General features: G+C 35.3%; 1 protein-coding gene across 6 annotated transcripts in view; it reads left to right on the top strand.

Moving 5' to 3' along the window:
* EML5 (EMAP like 5) overlaps positions 1-19,401 on the top strand; it is a 111,739-nt gene that overhangs the window by 71,783 nt on the left and 20,555 nt on the right. Inside the window, exons 28-32 of one of the 6 annotated variants that reach the window (XM_069018046.1) lie at positions 1,427-1,441; positions 12,871-12,949; positions 13,992-14,121; positions 14,812-14,910; positions 16,810-16,830. In XM_069018046.1, the coding sequence (XP_068874147.1) occupies positions 1,427-1,441; positions 12,871-12,949; positions 13,992-14,121; positions 14,812-14,910; positions 16,810-16,830 (344 nt within the window). Of the gene's footprint in view, positions 1-578; positions 1,044-1,426; positions 1,442-12,857; positions 12,950-13,991; positions 14,122-14,811; positions 14,911-16,809; positions 16,831-19,401 lie in introns of those variants that run through there. The other 5 variants (XM_069018050.1, XM_069018048.1, XM_069018049.1 and 2 more) reach the window with 5 other exon arrangements.

Below are 19,401 nucleotides of genomic sequence, written 5' to 3'. Positions count from 1 at the left end.
TCTAAACTTAAAAGAATATGTATTAAAAAAATCTAAATACTTTGAAGAAAAAAGGAAAATGACTCAAAGGACTAGGCTGCATCTATTTTCAGAGAGCACAAAAGACTACAAACTTATGTATGCATATTTTTATGTTTGGGGAGTTCCTTGAGAGAATCGAGTTATTTGCTGGTGTTTAATGATATATTGTTTTTGAAACTTAGATACTGACTGGTATTTAGTGATGGCATGATAGGCATGAGCCTGTACAATTGTTTTAGTGAAGGACAGCAATCCATTTTTTGGTTCTGCCAACAAACTGATGAATTCAGCTCTAATTGGTCCTGGCATTGTTTCTGCCTCCACATAACTTCTACCTTTCTTTGAAAAATTCTGTCCACAGTGATTCTGCAGTTCTTGTTAATGAATCTTGAAAAATGAAGTTGGTTGCTTTGCAGTGTTAGTTCTAGATCTTGGTTCACTATTGTATGCTGTGGAAGTTAGTGGGATGGGGAGCAGACTATAATAAACCCAGAAGATAAAAGTAGATGCAAAATAAGAAAAATAATTTATAATCTCTAGAACATTATCTGTTGTAGAATCTGCAGCTGAGCATGGGACCCTGAAAGTTGTTTGTTGTCCACAAAATAGATGAGGACAGTATATGTGAGGAAAAAGGAAGGAGGCATTCCTAACGCAGCAATTGAGGAACGCTAGCACTAAAGAGAGGGAAGTGAGGAAAACAACAGGGTGTAACAGCGTGCAAGGATCCAGTGAAACAGGAGAGCAGGAATGCGAGGAGTTCTGTGGCAATGCTCACGCCTCTTTCTGCAGGGGAGCTGGACAGTCTGTGATACCCTTGTGTGACTTTTGTGGGAGTTTCATGTCATCTGTTGTTTTTAAGTTGTGTTGCCGTAGGAGAGAGTGGGATCCCTGTGTACAAAGCTGTGGTTCCCTGTAGTGCATTTATAATGAGAAATGGTCTGTCTTTCTTAATTAGATGTATTTGATGTGGAAATCAAAAAGAAAAAATGGGCATGGTCTGAAAGCTTTGATTAAAGATTTTTTTTTTCTTTTTAATGAAATTGTATACCTCTTGTGTTTCTTTCAGTAACTGTTTTTGGAAGCTGAGTGAATTGTGTTTTTCAGTTTCAAATAAAATACTTAGAGAATTAATTCTGTAGTAAGGTGATGAAGCTGTGATTCAGAATGCATAAAAGTTCACAAAAGAATTCCATTGCCAGCATTGTTGAAAAGTTTGGGGCCCTAAAACTTCAAAGAAATGTTTTTTGTGAAGAATAAAACCAGACTGTTGTTACTGTATGTATATTAACTTCTGTTCTGCTGACGTTAATATTGTGTAAGATTGGTAAATGTTTTAGTCTACTGTCACAGATATTAATTTTTATTTTATTTTTATTTCTCTTTCCTTTTGCTTCCTATGAAGGCAGGGGGTAGTAAGGTAAGTTCATTTATGTGAAGTCCAGGATTAAATGCATTTAAGTAACTTGAGCTGCTTGGGAAAGTAGTTACAATTTGCAGTAGGAGTGAGGGATTTACCTCTTTACTATTAAATAATGGCTTTAGGTTAATGGGTAGAAAAGGGATAAGGGACAAAGCACAAGGGCAGTTCTCACTCTTAGTTGACATGAGTGAACACTGGATAGAGTATTTGGGAGGAGGTGATCAAACCTTATCTTCCTATCCTCAGTGCTTTGAAGTGGCTAAGGAACAGCTTGACTTCCCTTCCTGAGTCAGAGAGCTTGCCTAAGTACTTGTGGATGTCTGTAAGACCATATCTCAGTGTGGTTGTAGAAGTCCAACATGGAATAGAGTGCAGTGAGCACATTGCATGGATGCCTGAGGTGGCTGTGTGAGCAGTATCATGTCTGCAGCATCGTGCTGGAGCTGGTAAAGCTTCAGAGGTGAGGGGAGCATTGCTGCCTTGGCTGCAGCATTTTGCCAATGCACCTATACTGGTTGAGGATCTGAGCTGCTGGGTCCACATCGTGCTCATATGGGAGTCTCTAGCGTAGGTGCCTGCATTAGGTTATGAGCTTCTGCACTTACTCTATTTAGAATATATGCATATGCAAAAACATATATTGTTGAATTTGCAGCACAACAAATCTTTAGGCTGTTAGGCCACCCTTCAGACTTGTAGACTGAGCTGCCTCTGTGACTAGAACTCAAGATTTCATTGAGATTCAGTTGGTCTAAGGTTTGCTTGTGCTGTTGTTAAAGGCCAGCTCTACTAATGATACAGTATTCTCTAGCAGTGAAATTACCATGCTATATCATTGAAATTGGAATGCTTATTTTAACTTCTATTGGAAACACAAAATGGCACTGCTGTGAGGCAGCACTTAGGTCTGCAATTTGAATTATTTATCATTTCTGAATAATAATGTTTATAGGTAATATTTTTACGTTAAAAGATGTGTACTGTGTGTCTAATTTGGTTGTATAATAGCTTTGTGGATACTCAGCAACACAAAATACATTTGAAAACTGTTTCTACCCTTTACTAAGGGTTCTTTCCTAGTATGCTTTTGTGCCAGGTAAATTACTCAGAAAAAAAGTCCATTGTGGTGGATTTTGAAAACACTTCTGACTCAGCTACTCCCTGAACTGCACAGCACTGAAGGTTTGGGAGATGCCTCGGGAGAATAATGATCCGTTCGTATTTGTTCTTATACTCCCTGAAGTTGGCTGTTTGTCGCTGTCAGAGGAGCAGTGCTGTGATTTATGTACCTTACAGAAGAATGGCTGTACCAAGAGATCTCAAAACTAAACAACCAGGACTTTCAGTTCAAATTTTTCACCATAAGTTTTAAAGATTTGCAAGCAGATAAAACCATTACTTAGTCCATGTGCTGAGATCTCTTGTGTTCAAAGATCCCAGTGGATCTTTTGAAAATTCTTTTGCTGTTCTGCATATACTCCCAGATATAATTCAAAACCAGGTGTTGAGACAAAACTGCCTCTGCTTTTATTTAGCTTTTGTTTTGTTTTTTTTTCTTGAGGATTTTTTGTGTCTGCATAGGGATGTATAGACAGATGCAAAAATGGATCACCTACTTTAGATCCTTGTGAATTCAAAATGGGAAGGAAACTAAAAAAGTATTTACAGACTAGTCTCTTACAGATTGAGAAGTGAAGAATTTTTTTTTTGTATTCAACAGAGACAGTAAATAAATGTAAATTGTACTTCCAAGGCAGTGAGAGAGGAAGGAAGCTACTGAAATGAAACATTTTTAATCCAAACCTCACAATTATCACCTTGTAATTGCCACTGAAGGAGAAATTCTGAAATTTTATACAAACATCTTGCATATATGTTTTGGATAAATAAACAGAATGCAATTACATTATTCTGTTTTCCAGTCTAGTGACTTGTGATATGAATGTAAATAATACACACTGCAGAGCTCTCTTCATAAAAAATCATCCTTATTTTCTACTTTGATTCTGTCAGCTTGTGTGATTTGGGAGAGGGGAGAAGCCAGGAGTCAAAAATGAAAAGCTATAGCAAGGGACTTTGCACTAGCAGCTTCTTCTCTCTTTCTGCTTACCATATTTGCATAATAAATTAGATTACAGGAAAGTTCAAATTTAACATTAACTTTTTAAAAAAACAGTTTTAGGAAACAGGCTTTTTGAAGCCTGTTTTACCCGTTGGAATGTACATTAGTGCAGGGCATTAACCTTGGGACTGAAAACCCTGAAATTTCAGACTTCATTCTTTCCAATCATAAATTTAGTTTTATTGTTAGTTAATTATGTTACAAGCTGTAGACTAGAACAACATGATGGAAAAGAATGGTCTACCAGTTTGAGGTAATTATTTTTTCTTCCCAAAGCTGAGCTAAAACCCATGTCTTTGAGGAAGTGAAAAAGCCAATTTCCGAGTATCAAGGTTTACTAAATAATCTCAATTTTTGAATGCAAAGAAAAACATGTATTCACTTTGCAGCCAAAAAGGAAATGTGTAGAGAAACTGTTGTGTAGCTCAGTGGTGAGAGTTGGAAGATTTGCACTTGGTTTATGAACTGTGTAGATTGGTTTTATCAACAGAATGTAAAAAGTTTTTTGGACAATATGCATTTTTTAAGATGTCAGGAAAAGGGTAACTGGATCATGGGTGTATTGCCAGATAGGTTGAATACAGCTTCAAATAAGTCTTGCATACTTCAGTGATGAGGACAGCACAAAAGCCTTAATGAAATATTTCTTGTACTGTTTAGGCATCCATATGTAAATATTTGCTAGCTAATAATTTGGTATGTCTTGTGTGGTCCATGTGGAATATGTTGTTCAAAACTTGAATCATGAAATTGAAAAAGTAGAATTGTAAATCAAAGAATTGAAAATGATAAATGGAAGCTAAAAATGTTCCTTTGACTGTATGAATGTTTCTTTATGTGGACTCAGGAAAATTGTAAGAGAAATCTGCTCCGTTCTTGGGGAATCTCATTTCTCCTGTGTTACTATGAAAAACATTCTGTAGTTCTTGAGGAATTACATGCTTTTAATTGCAAAACCTGTTCCAGGTACATTTGGATTTTATTGTGGGAAAGTTTTAGCTGTTTCCTATATGAAGAAATAGAGCATCAGTCTTGCACTGCAAAATAAAGTTAAAACTAATTAGAAGACATTCAGTAAAACATTATTTTCAGTAGGGAAAAAAATTTATTTGTGAGTTGGTGAGTTGTTGACGCTGTGTTCGTAATTTTCAGGAAAATTTTTCCTAAATTATTCATAAATTATTTTTGCTTAACTTATAAGTGAAAAAGACTAACTAGTGTTCTCCTTGCCAAGATGGAGTTGCTTGGTAGTTCTTAAAAGAAAAGCTAAGGAAACCAGTGGAAGTGTACCAGCTAATCAAACTAATGGAATGTGCTCATGCATACTACAAATGATAGGAAATCATCTGTACATGTCCATATGCTCTATGATTAATAATGATTTTTGGCTAGCCAAAGTTTAGGAATATTCCTTCATACATAACTGAGGAAACCTATCCAGTGCAAAGTATCTTCAGTCAACATAAACTCAATTAAGTAGTCATGAAAAAATAGCACATATCAGTAGTGCTCAGTACCTCACACGTTCTTACTAGCTGAGATAATTGTATCTTAGTATGAATGAATGTATTTTTGTGAGTGAACTTGAACATCTGTCTTTAATAGCAAGTTGACTGTTTTATCCATAAGCTTATTTCTGGAAGTTAAATCTGCACAACCTTTCTTTGAGTAATTCAGGTGTTGTGTTTGCCGACTCTAAACACTTGGTATAGTTCAGATGTTTTTGGTTTTGCTTCTGCTTTATTTCTGTATTTACAGTAGAGTTATCCCAAAGAATTATATTCTCATGTCAACACACATTCAGAATTCCCATTTCAGTGAATGGGAGTTTTCTATACAAATAATAGATTTACATAGGCTATGAAGTGAATAATCCCCTTGTTGTAAAATGAAGTGTACAAACCAGAAAGTCAGTAATAATTATCTATATGAATAATTCACTGGCACCTAATTTTAGCCAAACTTGTATAAGTAATCCTTTTCTCTTTCCCATCTGCTGCTGAAAAGAGGTTCCAGGTAATGCTTTTATTTTGCTATCTAGTCCATCTTCTACTGCCACCTCCCATTTTCCTTAAAAGCCATCTGTCATGTTGGGTGCCATACCATGCACCTATCAGTCTTCAGAATATTGCTGTATTACAAATCTGTAATTTATATATATTCATTGTAGTTCTGTTTCATACAATAAACTAGATTTTTTTTTTACAGTGTGAACTCCAACACCATACTTTCCTATGTTTCACAAGCAATATTTTTTCAGTAATACTTACTAAAATATTATAAAGATTACCACTCTTTCCTGCCCCCTGGTGGACAGCTGTTTTACATGTGATAATTTGACAGTCTCACCTGACATGTCAAGATGTATGTGTCACTAAATTATTTAAGCATTAGATTCCCTGTATCTGCATTAGTGAGTATAAACTGGCACTTACTGCTCATAGGACACATGAAAATAATTATAAGTAATTTTTGTCAAGAAGCAGTATTTAGAAACTACCAGCCTTCATTATCTTCTAATGGAAATCAGACCTCTGTAAAGTTTCACAAATTACTTTGGAGAACTTGCAAGAGTAAATGGAAAGAAGTCCTCCTTACTTTTAAAATTCATTCTATACTTCATGCTTGCCAACACCTTTTGGGGAGGGCAGTGCAAGACACTTCATGCTGAAGAGTAGTGCAAAATCAATTGTTAAATTCTCTGCAAGTCCCTCTAAGTATGAAGTGCTGCTTTGGTGCCCTGCACAGGAGGGAACTTTTCCTTTTGTACCAACAGCTGTAATTTGCTTTATGAAATTGTGCCCAAAATAATAGTTATATTTTTAAAACAGAAATAAATATTATAAACTACAGTTATAAGTTACCACAGAACTCAAATAATCGGTTGCAATTTACAGAAAATCATTCCTTATTCTGTTAATAACTTTAGAAACTCAGTAACAATGAGGAAGATAAGGAATGAAGTACAACATCATACAACAGGAGGTAGTAATATTGAAACTATGTCTAAAACTGTGAAAAAGAGACTTGTTGTTTCAGAAACTACTTCAAAATGCTTATACTTGATTTTTATAGTGTCATAACATGAAATATTAAAATATATATACAAATCTATTTTCATTTTAAAAATAAAATGCCATTATTAGGGTATTTATTGCCCTTATGATAGATGGCTGGAATTCTCCTTCCACATGCACGAACTGACCCTATCCATATGTGAATTCACCCCATGCTGTTCATGCTCTCCTTCCCATCTTTTCCACACAGTTTTTGAGCATGCAAGCGAGTTGTGCATACAGGTATATGACCACTGTGTGTTGCATATGCCATTAGTCACTTTGCTGCACATTAAATAGTGAATAAAAAATATCTTCGGCTTTCACACCTTTAAAAAAAGCACTTGGAAAATGTATTCTCATGTCCTTCAACATTCCTGCTTTTAAATGCTCAAGTTGTTATCTTGAAGCTTAATTGGGAAGAGAATACATACATGCTTGTAATTTGAGTTCCAGTTCCACTGCTCTGGATCAATATAGAATTAGTCTTTCCTGGACAGGTACTTAGATAAATTGTTTAGGTGACCTGTGAGATATTACAGCTGAGTAAACGTTGCCAAGTCTTCCTGACCACTGTACATTCACTTTATTCTGTTGTGTGGTAACGTTCGAATGTAATGTACTATAATGATTACTTAAGGATGGTATCAACCTGTGTTTGTAGAGCATTTAAGTATAGATGTTCTTCTCAAGCAGTTGTAAAATGTGAGATTGTTTTACCTCTTCTCCCATTCTATCACAAGGGATTAACAGACAGCAAATGTTATAAAAATGCCACGTTCTAGAACCAAGCAGCAGAGAAATAGTTCCAGTAATGTAAACCTCTGTCAGAACCATGTCCTTTCAGTTTTTACTGCTTTCATCAAACTTCAAATATGTTCTTCTGCTGTATTTAGTTTTTCTGCCTTTTTTTCCCCTCCAACTCCTTTTTCCCTCTGTGTTTCAGGGACATTAAATGAGTTAGGACCAGGGTAGGAGAGGAGGAAGGAGAGGAAGTTTAAGTGCTCTGTGTCAAGTATGAAGCTGACAAGTGGAAGAAGGGCTTTTTATGCTGTGTTCTGTTAATTTCTAGAGCAACAGTAATGAGACGGTTGCAAAATTGTCCATGACAAATCAGAAATTAAAAATATGAAGGCTTTCAAAGCATTCTGGAGTGAGCAGAAGGTGGATTGGGCAGTCTTGCTCAATCTTCCCCTACCCTCATCTGTAAAGCAGGACATTAGTTGTTGATACAATTCTTAGTCTGTTATTCAAAGTAATAGAGAAATTTTTTGCATGTGAGGAATGAGACAACTCTTTGTAGAAATTAAAACAATTTATTAAAACAGAAAAATTGAAAAATTGCAAAAACTAACAAAATATAAAAATTTGGGATCCTAGTGGCTCAGGAAGTATGCCCCAGGAGCGCAGGGATTCAGGAACTTTAGGCTTAAGGCAGCTCTGAACCTCAGGTAGAGAAAAAAAAAAAAAAAAACTTGCAGTCTAGGCTGGTCAAAAAGAAATCTATTTCTAAAAGCCCCTAAAAAGGGGTAGGTTTCTCCAGCACTGAACTTAGCAAGCTGGAGAGGAAGGGAGAATGAGAAAGGCGTGTCTGTTTTGCTCCCTTTTATAGCTTTTGCTCCGCCCACAGTCCGCCCACAGCCCACCCCTTTGGTTCAAGGTGATTGGTGCTCTCCCTTTGACAGACCATCTCCGTCCACCAATGGCTCCTCCTGGTCAGAGGGGTGATATTAGTTGAGACAAGGGTCAGGTGCCTACAGGGTACGGCCATGGGGGCTGGGCTGTCTGTTGCAGCTGGGGTTTTTAAAATCTGCCTTGAAACCAAGATACAAGTAAAACATAAAAAAATACATCCAACACATCTTAAAACACTTGTAAAAGTATACAGTAAACACAGGAAGACCATAAAAACTTGATTAGTGTACCTGGGCTGATGGGTTAATTTTAACATTCAATTAAAAAATATTAAGCTCAAATTAATTAAGGCACTTAATATGCAAAGACCAAGCACAAATAGGGATTTCATGTATGACATTGCATGATTGTTAAATCTAGAATCTGACATTTTTGTTCCACATGCTGGCTGCTATGTAATCTACAGGAAGCCGCATTTAAAGATTTCCTTACTCTATCAAAACGTCTGTCTCTCAGCTAGAAAAGTGTCTGGAGCAGAGAGGAGCATATCTTTTTCTACTTTCCTTCCTTCAAGAAGGTTTGGATTATTTTCTGCTGCTCTGTGTGTGTAGACTGGCAATCCTATCTTGGGTGTCGATGCTTCACAGCTGAGTTAAGTGGCATTTTGCTTTTCTTTTTAGTCCTTAATATGCCTTTGACAACTGTATTTCTTCTTCTCCAGAAGCCTTTTTGAGCTCTACAACATGCCAGTAGAAGCAGCATGCACAACAAACAGCATGCCAGTCTCACATTTCTGCAGTACTCCCTACTCTACTTGCTGTTTGATTTTATTGCTGCTGCATGGGATGAGAGAAGAGGTAACAAGACAGTGGAAAGCTGATTATTGGGGAGACTAATGGTTAGGACCAACAGAATCACTGGTATACAATCTTCCAATTTTCAGCACTTCAGCACTGTTCCCAATTTCCATGTTTAAAAAGAGAAAGGTACATGTTGTATTTACTTAATTAAAAAAAAAATATGTTTCAAAGGCAAAATTGTGTAAGTGGTTTTTAAGAAACCATTTTTGTACAAATGCTTTTTGAGGAACTTACATTTTTAAGTGTGCTCCTAGTTGCTGAATAAATGAGCTGTAATTATGGAAGTATCAAAGGAATTCAGAAATTTGAATTACAGTTGAAAGTAAAATTGTAGATAGGGAAAAAATTTGATTAGCAGCTCTTAATATCATTAACTTGTTACAGAAATCAGTTACTAGATATGTTTCAATAACTATAATTTTTAACCATAAAATAACAGCTTATGTATAATGACAGCTATGTGCAATTCATTTAACTTGTTAACCCTATTCATTCTTTAGAGAATTTTGATTGCACAGGCAGAGAACTAGTTATTATTTTGTCATTTAACTTCAGAGGTTGTAAGCACTAGAATTTGTTCTAAGCAGTACTTATATTCATATGCAAAAAATTCCAATACACTTCAAAACCCAACCAAAATTTTATTTGTAATATTTTGGGAGATCAGTAACCATTTCAAAAAAGATTTTGGGAAAAAAATTACTTTTAGGAAAAAAGAAGGAATCTTAATGTAAATTTACCTCAGATGTTTAATGGAGCTGTCTGATTTATTCCTTTCTCTTCTCCCCCAACTCAGCAAATATTAGCAGGAACTGGGCTGTGTTAGTTTCTCTTTTTCTCTGTGTCTTCATTTACTTCAATGAATAAGGGAGGTTTTTATTCTTTGTATCACTGAAGTGCTTTTAGAAAGCCCATTCCCCATACTGAATCTGTGCCTTTAAATTTTTGTTTGTACATTTCAGTAGTTTTTCTTGATTAGATTTGATTCAGTTGGGGTAGCACACAATGATAAGAAGACTTCTGTGACACTGGGAGATACCTATTGCTTCCTGATCAGGGTGTTTGCAACTGAATTTGCTCATCTGCTGTGGAAGTGGGGAACAAACACAGTCAAGCATTTTTTCCTCTTTTAGATGGCCTCTCGCCTTATGTTTACCATCTTAATATGGTAAACGTTGTGACCTGCTGGGAGATTTTCTCTGTTGACAGTTTAGAACATTCTAAAGAAAAGTGTAGTTTCTTTATTTTTCAAAATGAAAAACTGAGGAATTGGCCTAGCAGTGCTATTGTTGTTGTATGACAGACTAGGTAAGGGAATGCTTGGAGTCAGTGGTGATAGGACAGAAGAGAAGACCTGGAAAAATAGCTTGGCAGGTTAGGAATCTCACATCAAGCATAAAACCTGGAAAAAAAACAGTTGAGAGACAGTAGTGATTCAAGAGAGATCGTGGAATTGGATGTTGGGATTGCTGACAGAAATGAGAGAGATTCCCTGCTTCCTGTACTGGCCAGTGTGCTTGTATAGATGATGAAGACAGCCCAGGCCACACTTGCTTTGCTTTTCCTCCTCTTTTCCAAAAGTTAGGGAGGTTACTTTGTCACCTTCACATACTAAAGGTCAGGATGCTGTGACTGTGAGCTAGGTCCAGACTATGAAAAAAAAATTCAAATGTCATGCTTTTCTGTCTCAAGGTGTATGTGAATCCCTTCCATTTGCAAATCTCAGAGAAGAATAAAGATTTTTAACTGAGGACTTTTGAGAATGAAGTCTAGGGGTACATTCCCACCACACAAATTTCAAGCAGGACTGAAAGAGTATATTTAAGTGCTGCTATCTTCTAATATTTGTCTCTGAAGAAGCAGACCTTACTGCATGTCCATATTGGACTCCTTTTTGGACCTGCCTTGCTATGCATGGTCCATGTCCCCAGATCTTGCCTTTACAGCCAGTTTATTAGAAATCTGTTTTCTAAGAAAAATAATTTTGGTGTAGCAAAAAGCAACTGTTAATATACCATTCTTTGTGAAGTTACAGAAGTCTTCCTCCATATTTCAAGTTAGTGTTCTGTGTCTTAATTTGCACTTACTCATGAATGAATACGAAATATGAACCTTACTTATCTTCCTTCATGCCTTGAATTTTCATGTTAACTTTAATTTACTGTTTCATGTTTTGCTCCAGTAATAATTTAATGCAGTCCATATCCCCCCCATGAAAAGATTCAGTGTTAACTAACTGTGCAGTGTGAAGTGGCAAAATTTCTTGTTACATGTGCACTCGGATTTTCTATTGTATAGAGTTCACATTTCATAAAATCTAGATGTATGATGCTGAATTAAATATTTCAAGTACCTCCCTCCAGTCCTGTCTAACACAATAGGAAGCTTTAGTAAACTTTATCACATTTGGGTGGTCCAAGCAACAGACAGACTTTACTAGACAGAATTTTTTTGTCATCTGGGGGTTTTCTGTAATTTTTTTCTACAAGTACTTAACAGGCTTCTAACAGTAGAGGAACTAAGTGGAATATCTCAGAACACAGTTTATATTTGCAGTGTAGTTTGCATTGTAATACATATAAATCTTATGTTTGGTGATGTGACATCAATCTATAAATTGTACTAAAATTAGGCAGGGAAAATGAAGAAATAAATCTAAGAAAATTGTATTTTATTTGAATAACTGGGAAAAAAAAGCTTTTCAACTGTCCTTCAAAATACACAGTGTACAAACAAATCATATTCTATTGTTCTTAGAAAAGACAGTCATTATTTTGAATCAAAATCACTCAAGAACAGAGATGAAATTAGAAGTACTTCATCCTAAAAAGGAATATGAAAGAGACCTGTTGCTTCATGTTTGATATTAGTTTATTGCACTGCCTACTGGATTAAATCATCTGTATGTCACTGAATCTATACATAGAATTTGTTTTTAAATGAATTGTTTCTCTTATGGGTCCAGTTTGAAGGATTGTTATTGCAGCCACAAATGCTGTATCTATAGAATCAAAAATCAATGCTTCTGCAAATTACTAGGAATAGTTTACTAGTTACTATTACTAGTTGCATATATTTAATAAATAAATCTTATTTGTGTGTGTGTTTCTTTGTATAGGTACAGTTAAATGTAATGTGAGAGATGTTACAGATATTCATTACACATATCTAATTGAGAGTTCTTAATTAAATCTGGGCTATTCAGAACAGTGGAACATAAGTTATGGCTGTTACTCCTGCATTTACATGGTCTTGGTTTACTTCCATGTAAGCTTTGATCCATATCTCATTTCAGTTGATCTAAGAGTGAATGGGCAGGTGCATCTGGAGTTCTTTACAAACTATTACAAAAATAGGAGAAGTTAGGGGTCTGCTGGAGGCATGTGGGAACAGGCATTATTAGATTAATCAGGTAGCCTCTATTCAGTAAAATTGCTACAGGGAAGATGAAAGTACCTTAAAAACATAGCTTGAAAAAGCTAAGAATATTTTAAAAGTGGTCAATCATTTTAAAGCAAGCTTTTTCTTTAACCCATGGATTGTTGAAGAATTAGAGAACTTAGTATGTTAAACAAAGATTTTTAGGTTTTGTCTTTCTGCTTTGACAGAGGTATGTCTTTTAAAGATGACTATGAATGTTAGTTGAGCAGGATAGGGCTGTAAGATTTCCCTATGCGTTAGCAGGTTGGAAGGTACTGTTAGTATGGAATGGGTGACGGACAGCCTTCTCTTATTCACAGTTCTTTATTTCAGACCACCAGTTAGTAGGGCATTGCCACAGCCGGAGAAACTGCAGACAAATAATGTGGGGAAAAAAAAGAGACCTATAGAGGTAAGAAAAATGTTGATCTCCTCTTCTTATTGTAGGCTTTTGTTTTGCCAGAAAATGACACATCTGTGAACACATTATATGATTGTTTTATTCTAAATATATCAAAGATGGAAATAGTGAATAGTGGGTAAATAGCAGAAAAAATGGGAGAGAATTTTTACTTGTAAATAAAAAAAAGGTCTCTATTTCTTTTTCTTGCAAATGAAATGGAGTATAACTGTATTCTTAGTAATCATAAAACCTTAGAACTGACTGTAGAAAGCAGGATGTCTTGTTTAGATAACCAGATTGTTAAAGGGTGTATTATTGCTAATGAAACTAAGCATTTTTTTATTCCAATCTTTTAAAATTTTATTTTAAGACTTCATTTCAAATTCATTATTGATAAGAGTTTTAAAAATAATTTTAAAAATTCTATTAATGATGACTTTAGCCTTGGCACCTGTTTTTTCATTACATAGCAATTGCAAATAAATATACCAACTCTTTATTAATCTGAGGTAGAAATTTCATCTGACCTTGGAAAATGCGGTTCTTCATACCAACCCAAGTATCATTGATGCTGCAAAATGTTTGGTGTAGCACAATAAACAGCTTTCTGACATCATTGCTCTAGAAGTTTTAGACTGTAATTCAGCTTTCTAGTTGCCAGCAGGAATTAAATTGTGGACCAAGGCTTGTCATTCTTTGTTTCTTAGTGTCCTCCACATTCAAAGAGTTTTATTCTTCACTGCAGTTTATTTATTTATGTGCATGTGTATGAGTATCTCTTTCAGTGTATCTATATGTCTGTGTGTATATGTGCACATTCTGCAGCATCCCCCTGACAGGTATGAAAGGGTGACACAGCTATGTGTGACAGGCATGAGCAGCCATGTAAACTGACAGGGGAGGCACAAGCTCAGTTTCTGTTGCTTTGAGATGTTGTTAAACTCCTTTACTATGTAAGGACATAATTAAAAAATAAAAGCCTACAGAAGACTGTAAAGTTCATAAGTGCTTTAAGGTTTTGAGTGTCTATTGATGTGAATATCTTTTTTAGGACCTAATTTTGGAGCTGGTATTTGGGTATCGAGGCAAGGACTGCAGAAACAATGTGCACTATTTGAATGATGGTGCTGATGTAATTTATCACACTGCATCTATTGGGATCTTGTATAATGTGGCAACAGGTAGGAGAAAACCCACTGGAGGGAAAATGTTTCTTTACAGACATGGAGTTACAGTTTATAAAGCAATTAATATGCTTTAAGTATTGTAAAAGTATGTGTAAAAAATATTATTTGTTGCTAAAATTTCAGTCTGTAGAAAATATTCATAATAGCTGCATAAGCAAACAAGTATACTGAAATATTCCTGGTGACTAAACTTTGAAGGAAGTAAAGATTTGGTTTTTTTGGTATTAGCTTTCTGAAATTTGAATGTTAAAATGATCACAGAAACTAAAAGAGCTGAACAATGGGGTAATTGTAATTTAATTTTTTTTTTAAGCATAAGTTCATATTTTTATTTGGCTTACTTTTCAATCATCTGTATCACATTCATTCCCAACAACCCATTTACTTTAGATAACTTAGACCTTTAAAAAGTACAGAATACCATTTGTTTCTGTGATAGTTAAGCAACTTGATGTGGAAAACTTGAGGGAATAGTTCGGAGTTACTGAGTGCTGTGTGTTGAAGTCAAGATAAAAAATTATGAGTTTCTGCTTTCTGGTTTTAACCTTCAAAATGCAACATGACCATAATGCTGTTTTCTAACAAATATTATAAACTTTTCAAACATTAGCCAAGTCTCTGTGTATAAATGTTTTAATTAAAGTTGAACTAGGGTTTGGTTTGGTTTTTTTTTCATATTTTTAGGCTCTCAGTCATTTTACCAGGAACACAATGATGATATTTTGTGCCTCACTGTGAATCAGCACCCCAAGTTTATCAACATAGTGGCAACTGGCCAAGTAGGTATGTTTGTATTTCTTTGTAAAAGGAATTAACATAAGAGCATGCAATCAGGGCCTTGTAAATTCATGATAAATCACAAAAATATTTGATTATGCTATCTCCGTTTGTATGAGTGTTACTCAGTTACCTGTCCTCTTTATATGTTTCTCTGAATGTAATTGAATAAAGTTGACAAAAATATTGAGGCATGAAAGATTAAACTTATCTTTTGTTTGGAGTATTATCAAAACTATTTTTTCCGAAATCTTAAGCCCCATTAAATTAGTCTGGTTGTATTGAACTATCAGCTTGTGTTAGACCTTCCAAAGAGTCATAGCCCTTCCAAAGAAGCTGAATAGAGCTAACCTTCATTTTTTAAAATACATGTCAATTTGTGTAGGTTTTATCTCATCAGGTCGATTTATAATACCTACTTGGTGGTTGGATATGATATAGTTGTAATATTCCAGGCAGAACCAAAGCCCTCATGGTGTTCCCTAGAGAGAAATTTAGATTTAGAGGGAAAATGTATATATATTTCATAGTGACATTAAGATCTATGAACTAACCAGGTTAAAGAAAAAAAAAAAAATAAAGAGAAGAAAAAACCCATTTTTCATTTGCATAGCTGGTAGAAATTGCTGTTTCTTGATTTTGCAGAAGAGTGATTTTTGTAGCCCTATAGTCTAGTTGTAGTTTTCATACCTTCCATTGATTCTCAGCAGATTCAAACCCACATTATTTTCTTCAGTGCATGGAATACAAAAAACCCCCCTTATTTGATTTCAGCCAAAATAGATTTTTTTTTTCTTTAGGTTTGTTTTAGAGGTTTCATGTAAATACAGTCAGTTCTGCAGAGTTTATTACCTGCTTTCCTGTGTCTTTTGGATTTTTAGGTGCATGTCTCATTAAAATTGACTCATTGATAATAGTAACTGCTTAGCTAAAATAGCTTCCTTTCTTGGTGAGTTTCTTGCTTCACATAATTTTAAACAAATTTTTAATGGAAATGCTTTAAATGGAAAAAATCATCAGCAGATTTTTGTCTATGATTTGATTGCAAAGAACAATTGCAGGAATTACAAACCTTTTAATGTCTTTAAGAATTTGCTTTTTCATCGTATTTCTTAATCTGGCCCTGTTTGCCTTTCTGTAGGGGAAGAAAGTGAAAACTTTTCTTCTGCAGTGTTCATCTTACCCAAGACAAAACACAAGACTTAATCCTTTTTTTTATTTTCATAATCATTTCTACATCAACTAGCAGTAGAACAATTTTAACTGTTTTGTAATGTGGATTAAGGCACACAAATCAGGGCAGATGACACTTAAAAATTACATACACTTTTAAGTAGAGAATTAAAAATGAGCTGGAAGTGAAATATCTTAAAGCAGCACTTATTTTTTGATTTTGAAGTGATGTTAAGGGGTGTATATACTCTATAAAGAACATACTTAATTGCTGCTACTTTTCTTACTGATATAGTTGGCACAAATAGTATCACCATCATGATTTAAATCTTCAAAAGATTTATTGAATCTTCAGGTACTCAAATGCTACTTAGCATATTTTTCCCACTTAATTTGTTAAAATATCAATGACATTAAAAAAATATGTTTTCATTTACTTTGGCTGAGAGAGACCTAATGTACACCAAAAGTAGATTTTTGTGTTGTAGCTCAAAATGGAAATCAAAATACATTCATTCATGCAGTATATTCATTCTATGATTTATTTCTGATGTGACCTCCTTTTATCAGTAATTACTCATCTTTAATAGCAGTATTGGTGCTGCTGCAATGCAAAAAGATGACATCAAGGTGTGTATTAAGAAATTACACTGAATGTGGCATATATTTTCTTTAGCACTTATCCTGATCTATTTCTGATCTAATTATTTTTCTGCTGCTTTTCCATTACAGGAGACTCAGCAGATATGTCAGGTAAGGGAAATGAAATTTTAACATCTTCAGGTGTAGTTAGTCTATCTAGCAGCCATCTGCAGCTTTATAGAGCTTTATAGTGATGTGAATTCATTTTTAGTTTATTAAACCCCGTGTCAGTCATATTACTGTCAGCACTGAATATAAGTCAAAACAGCTCAGCATACTGTAAATATAGAAAAATTAAAAGTATTAGAACACACTGAAAAACTGCTCTTGTTGAAGCATATTCCCTTCTTGCTGATTAGTGATTAGTGAGTTTTAATACATACTGCTACTGTAGCATTCCTGTGTATGCTTGCCAGTTTCGTAGACATGTTGGGGCTGACAACATTTGGTTGAGACCTTCAATTGAGTGTAATTTTAAACATGCATTTCTAAAGTAAATTTCATTGAGGAGGCCTAGGTGACTGAGTGAAAAAACTAATCACCTTTCACATTTATGTGCAATTGTCATGCAGTTATTACCACTGATCCAAAATGCTTGTTCTGATGTCAGTTTAATTTTTTCTATATCCTTTTGGGTCTTTGACATTTTGACAGTCTTGACTGAACTATTTTTTATTAATAAGTTGTTTTTTTCAACTGTAATTATAAAAGCTCATCACCATCATGTGCCATTGAGCTCACTGTTGAGCAGCCATAATTGTCTGGTGAAGAATCCTCAGAGATGCATAAATGTGTGGTCATGTGTACTAGAAAGTGTAATAATCTTCATGTGGATCTAAAACTCATTCTGTAAGAACAAATGTACGTTGACATCTTTAATGTGTGCTGACTTCTCTTAAATATGGCAAATGGTGCTTGCTCTAAGGATGGGAGGAAGAATATAGGTACCTTTTATCTGTATTTTAAAAAGCAATGATGATATGGATATTTATATGAAAGAACATCTTTAGTCCTGCATATGGTGCCTGGACACTTTCCCTGTCTCACTTGCCTTCTTCCTACTGCAACTTCAGTTTGAGCTGGTGTATATTACTAAATTCTGTTGTCAGTGCCTGAAACGAGCACTCTTTTTTCTTCTTTATGGAACCATTAGTCTGGAATCCAAGCTACTGCCTGTCTTCATTAGAAAGCTGAATAGTTTAACTTAAAATTTATTGATGGCTATTTGGCATCCTTCTTACCAACAACTTTTGCTTTTCTAGTTCCAATTTTCAGTTGTCTACAGTGACGCAGGGGTTCTCGAAGCAGTAATATTTGTGATAGGGGGAAATGGCAAATAAAGTTTCCTAATGACTGGGTGTAGATTTGGTCCACCTTACTGAAGATTTTTTTTGTCCTGCCAGCCCACAGTAGCTTCATCTAACTGCTCAGAGAAGGAGATGACACCTTAGAACATCTCTCTTGTGAGAGTGTTGAGTACACAGGCAGGATGCAGTGTCAGGACAGAGACTTTCAGAAGGACTTCATCAAGTAGAAGGACCTTAGAGTCCATGTTCTGTGTCTTGCAGGTCTTGCTCTGAAAGATTTGGTCAGTTCTTATTCAGGAAATCTAGGTGAGAGTTTCTGTCTGCCGCCCAAAAGAAAAATTTTGGCCAAGGTTGTAGGGCAGGTGCATAAGTCAAGTGTAATACAGAGTTTTACCAAGGGGAGTGTTAAGAGTAAAAAACAGTTCAGAGCCATAAGAAAGCTTTCCTTTCTCTCAGTTTCCCGTAAGAACAGCAAGGAGTTTGCTGACAATTTTGGGACATGACAGTTGCTGTCAACCCCTGCCCTTTCTGTTTTAATGCCATGTCCATACTATGCTGTAGTACCTCTCAAAAGGTAATGATAATACCATGTTGCTGCCATGAGAGAAAATTCCAATGGGAAATCAGAACAATCTTCCTAATTTTTTTTTAAGACTGTTTTGGAACAGCTGTGGAATTGTGCTCAAACTGAGTTTCATGTGGCTGAAATTTTGCCTAAGTCCCTGTGCCTACTGTTTCCCATCACATGTGTGCCTTTGAGGGCCTAGATTTAACTGATTAGAAACACAAAGCATGAATCTGAAAGAGAATTTAGTTTATGTGAATCTGGGTCTATGACAAGAACCAGTAACCTCCAGACTCTGCAGTCAAATTTATTAGAGATCAGAAGTGAAGAAGTTTGAGAATCTTACTGTCCTGGAAATGCCTTAGGTGCTGTTCAGAGATTGTAAACTATGCATGGATTGCAAGATCCTTTAAGAAAGCATTGCATTTGGGAAAAAAACTAGCTGTCATCATGGTAAAGATAATCACATGCATTAGTAGCATGGAAAGACAGATTTACTGCAGAGAGCTTGCAGTCTAAACAACGCAAACTGAATACCATAGTTCTTCTACATCAGTAAGCAAGCTGATGATTCGGCTGATGTTCTCCTAAGAGGGCAAGCATTTCAGGCAGATGGCCATTTTGCAGAAAGGAGATTTTGGCCTTGCACTGTAAACTGATTTCTCTGTAGCTATCAGTTGTCCAAAAGCCCCATGTAGAAGTTACATTCGTGTTGAACGGCTTTATTTATGAAGGTTTTTGAGTTAGCATGCTGACCTAAACTTTACTAGGAGAAAAACAGGAGAAGACAGCTTGCTGTTGGAACTTCTG

Source organism: Aphelocoma coerulescens, chromosome 5, assembly GCF_041296385.1.
Source record: "Aphelocoma coerulescens isolate FSJ_1873_10779 chromosome 5, UR_Acoe_1.0, whole genome shotgun sequence".
Taxonomy (NCBI): Eukaryota; Metazoa; Chordata; class Aves; order Passeriformes; family Corvidae; genus Aphelocoma; species Aphelocoma coerulescens.
Note: the sequence above shows the minus strand (reverse complement) of the source record. Positions and strands in the feature narration are given on the sequence as shown.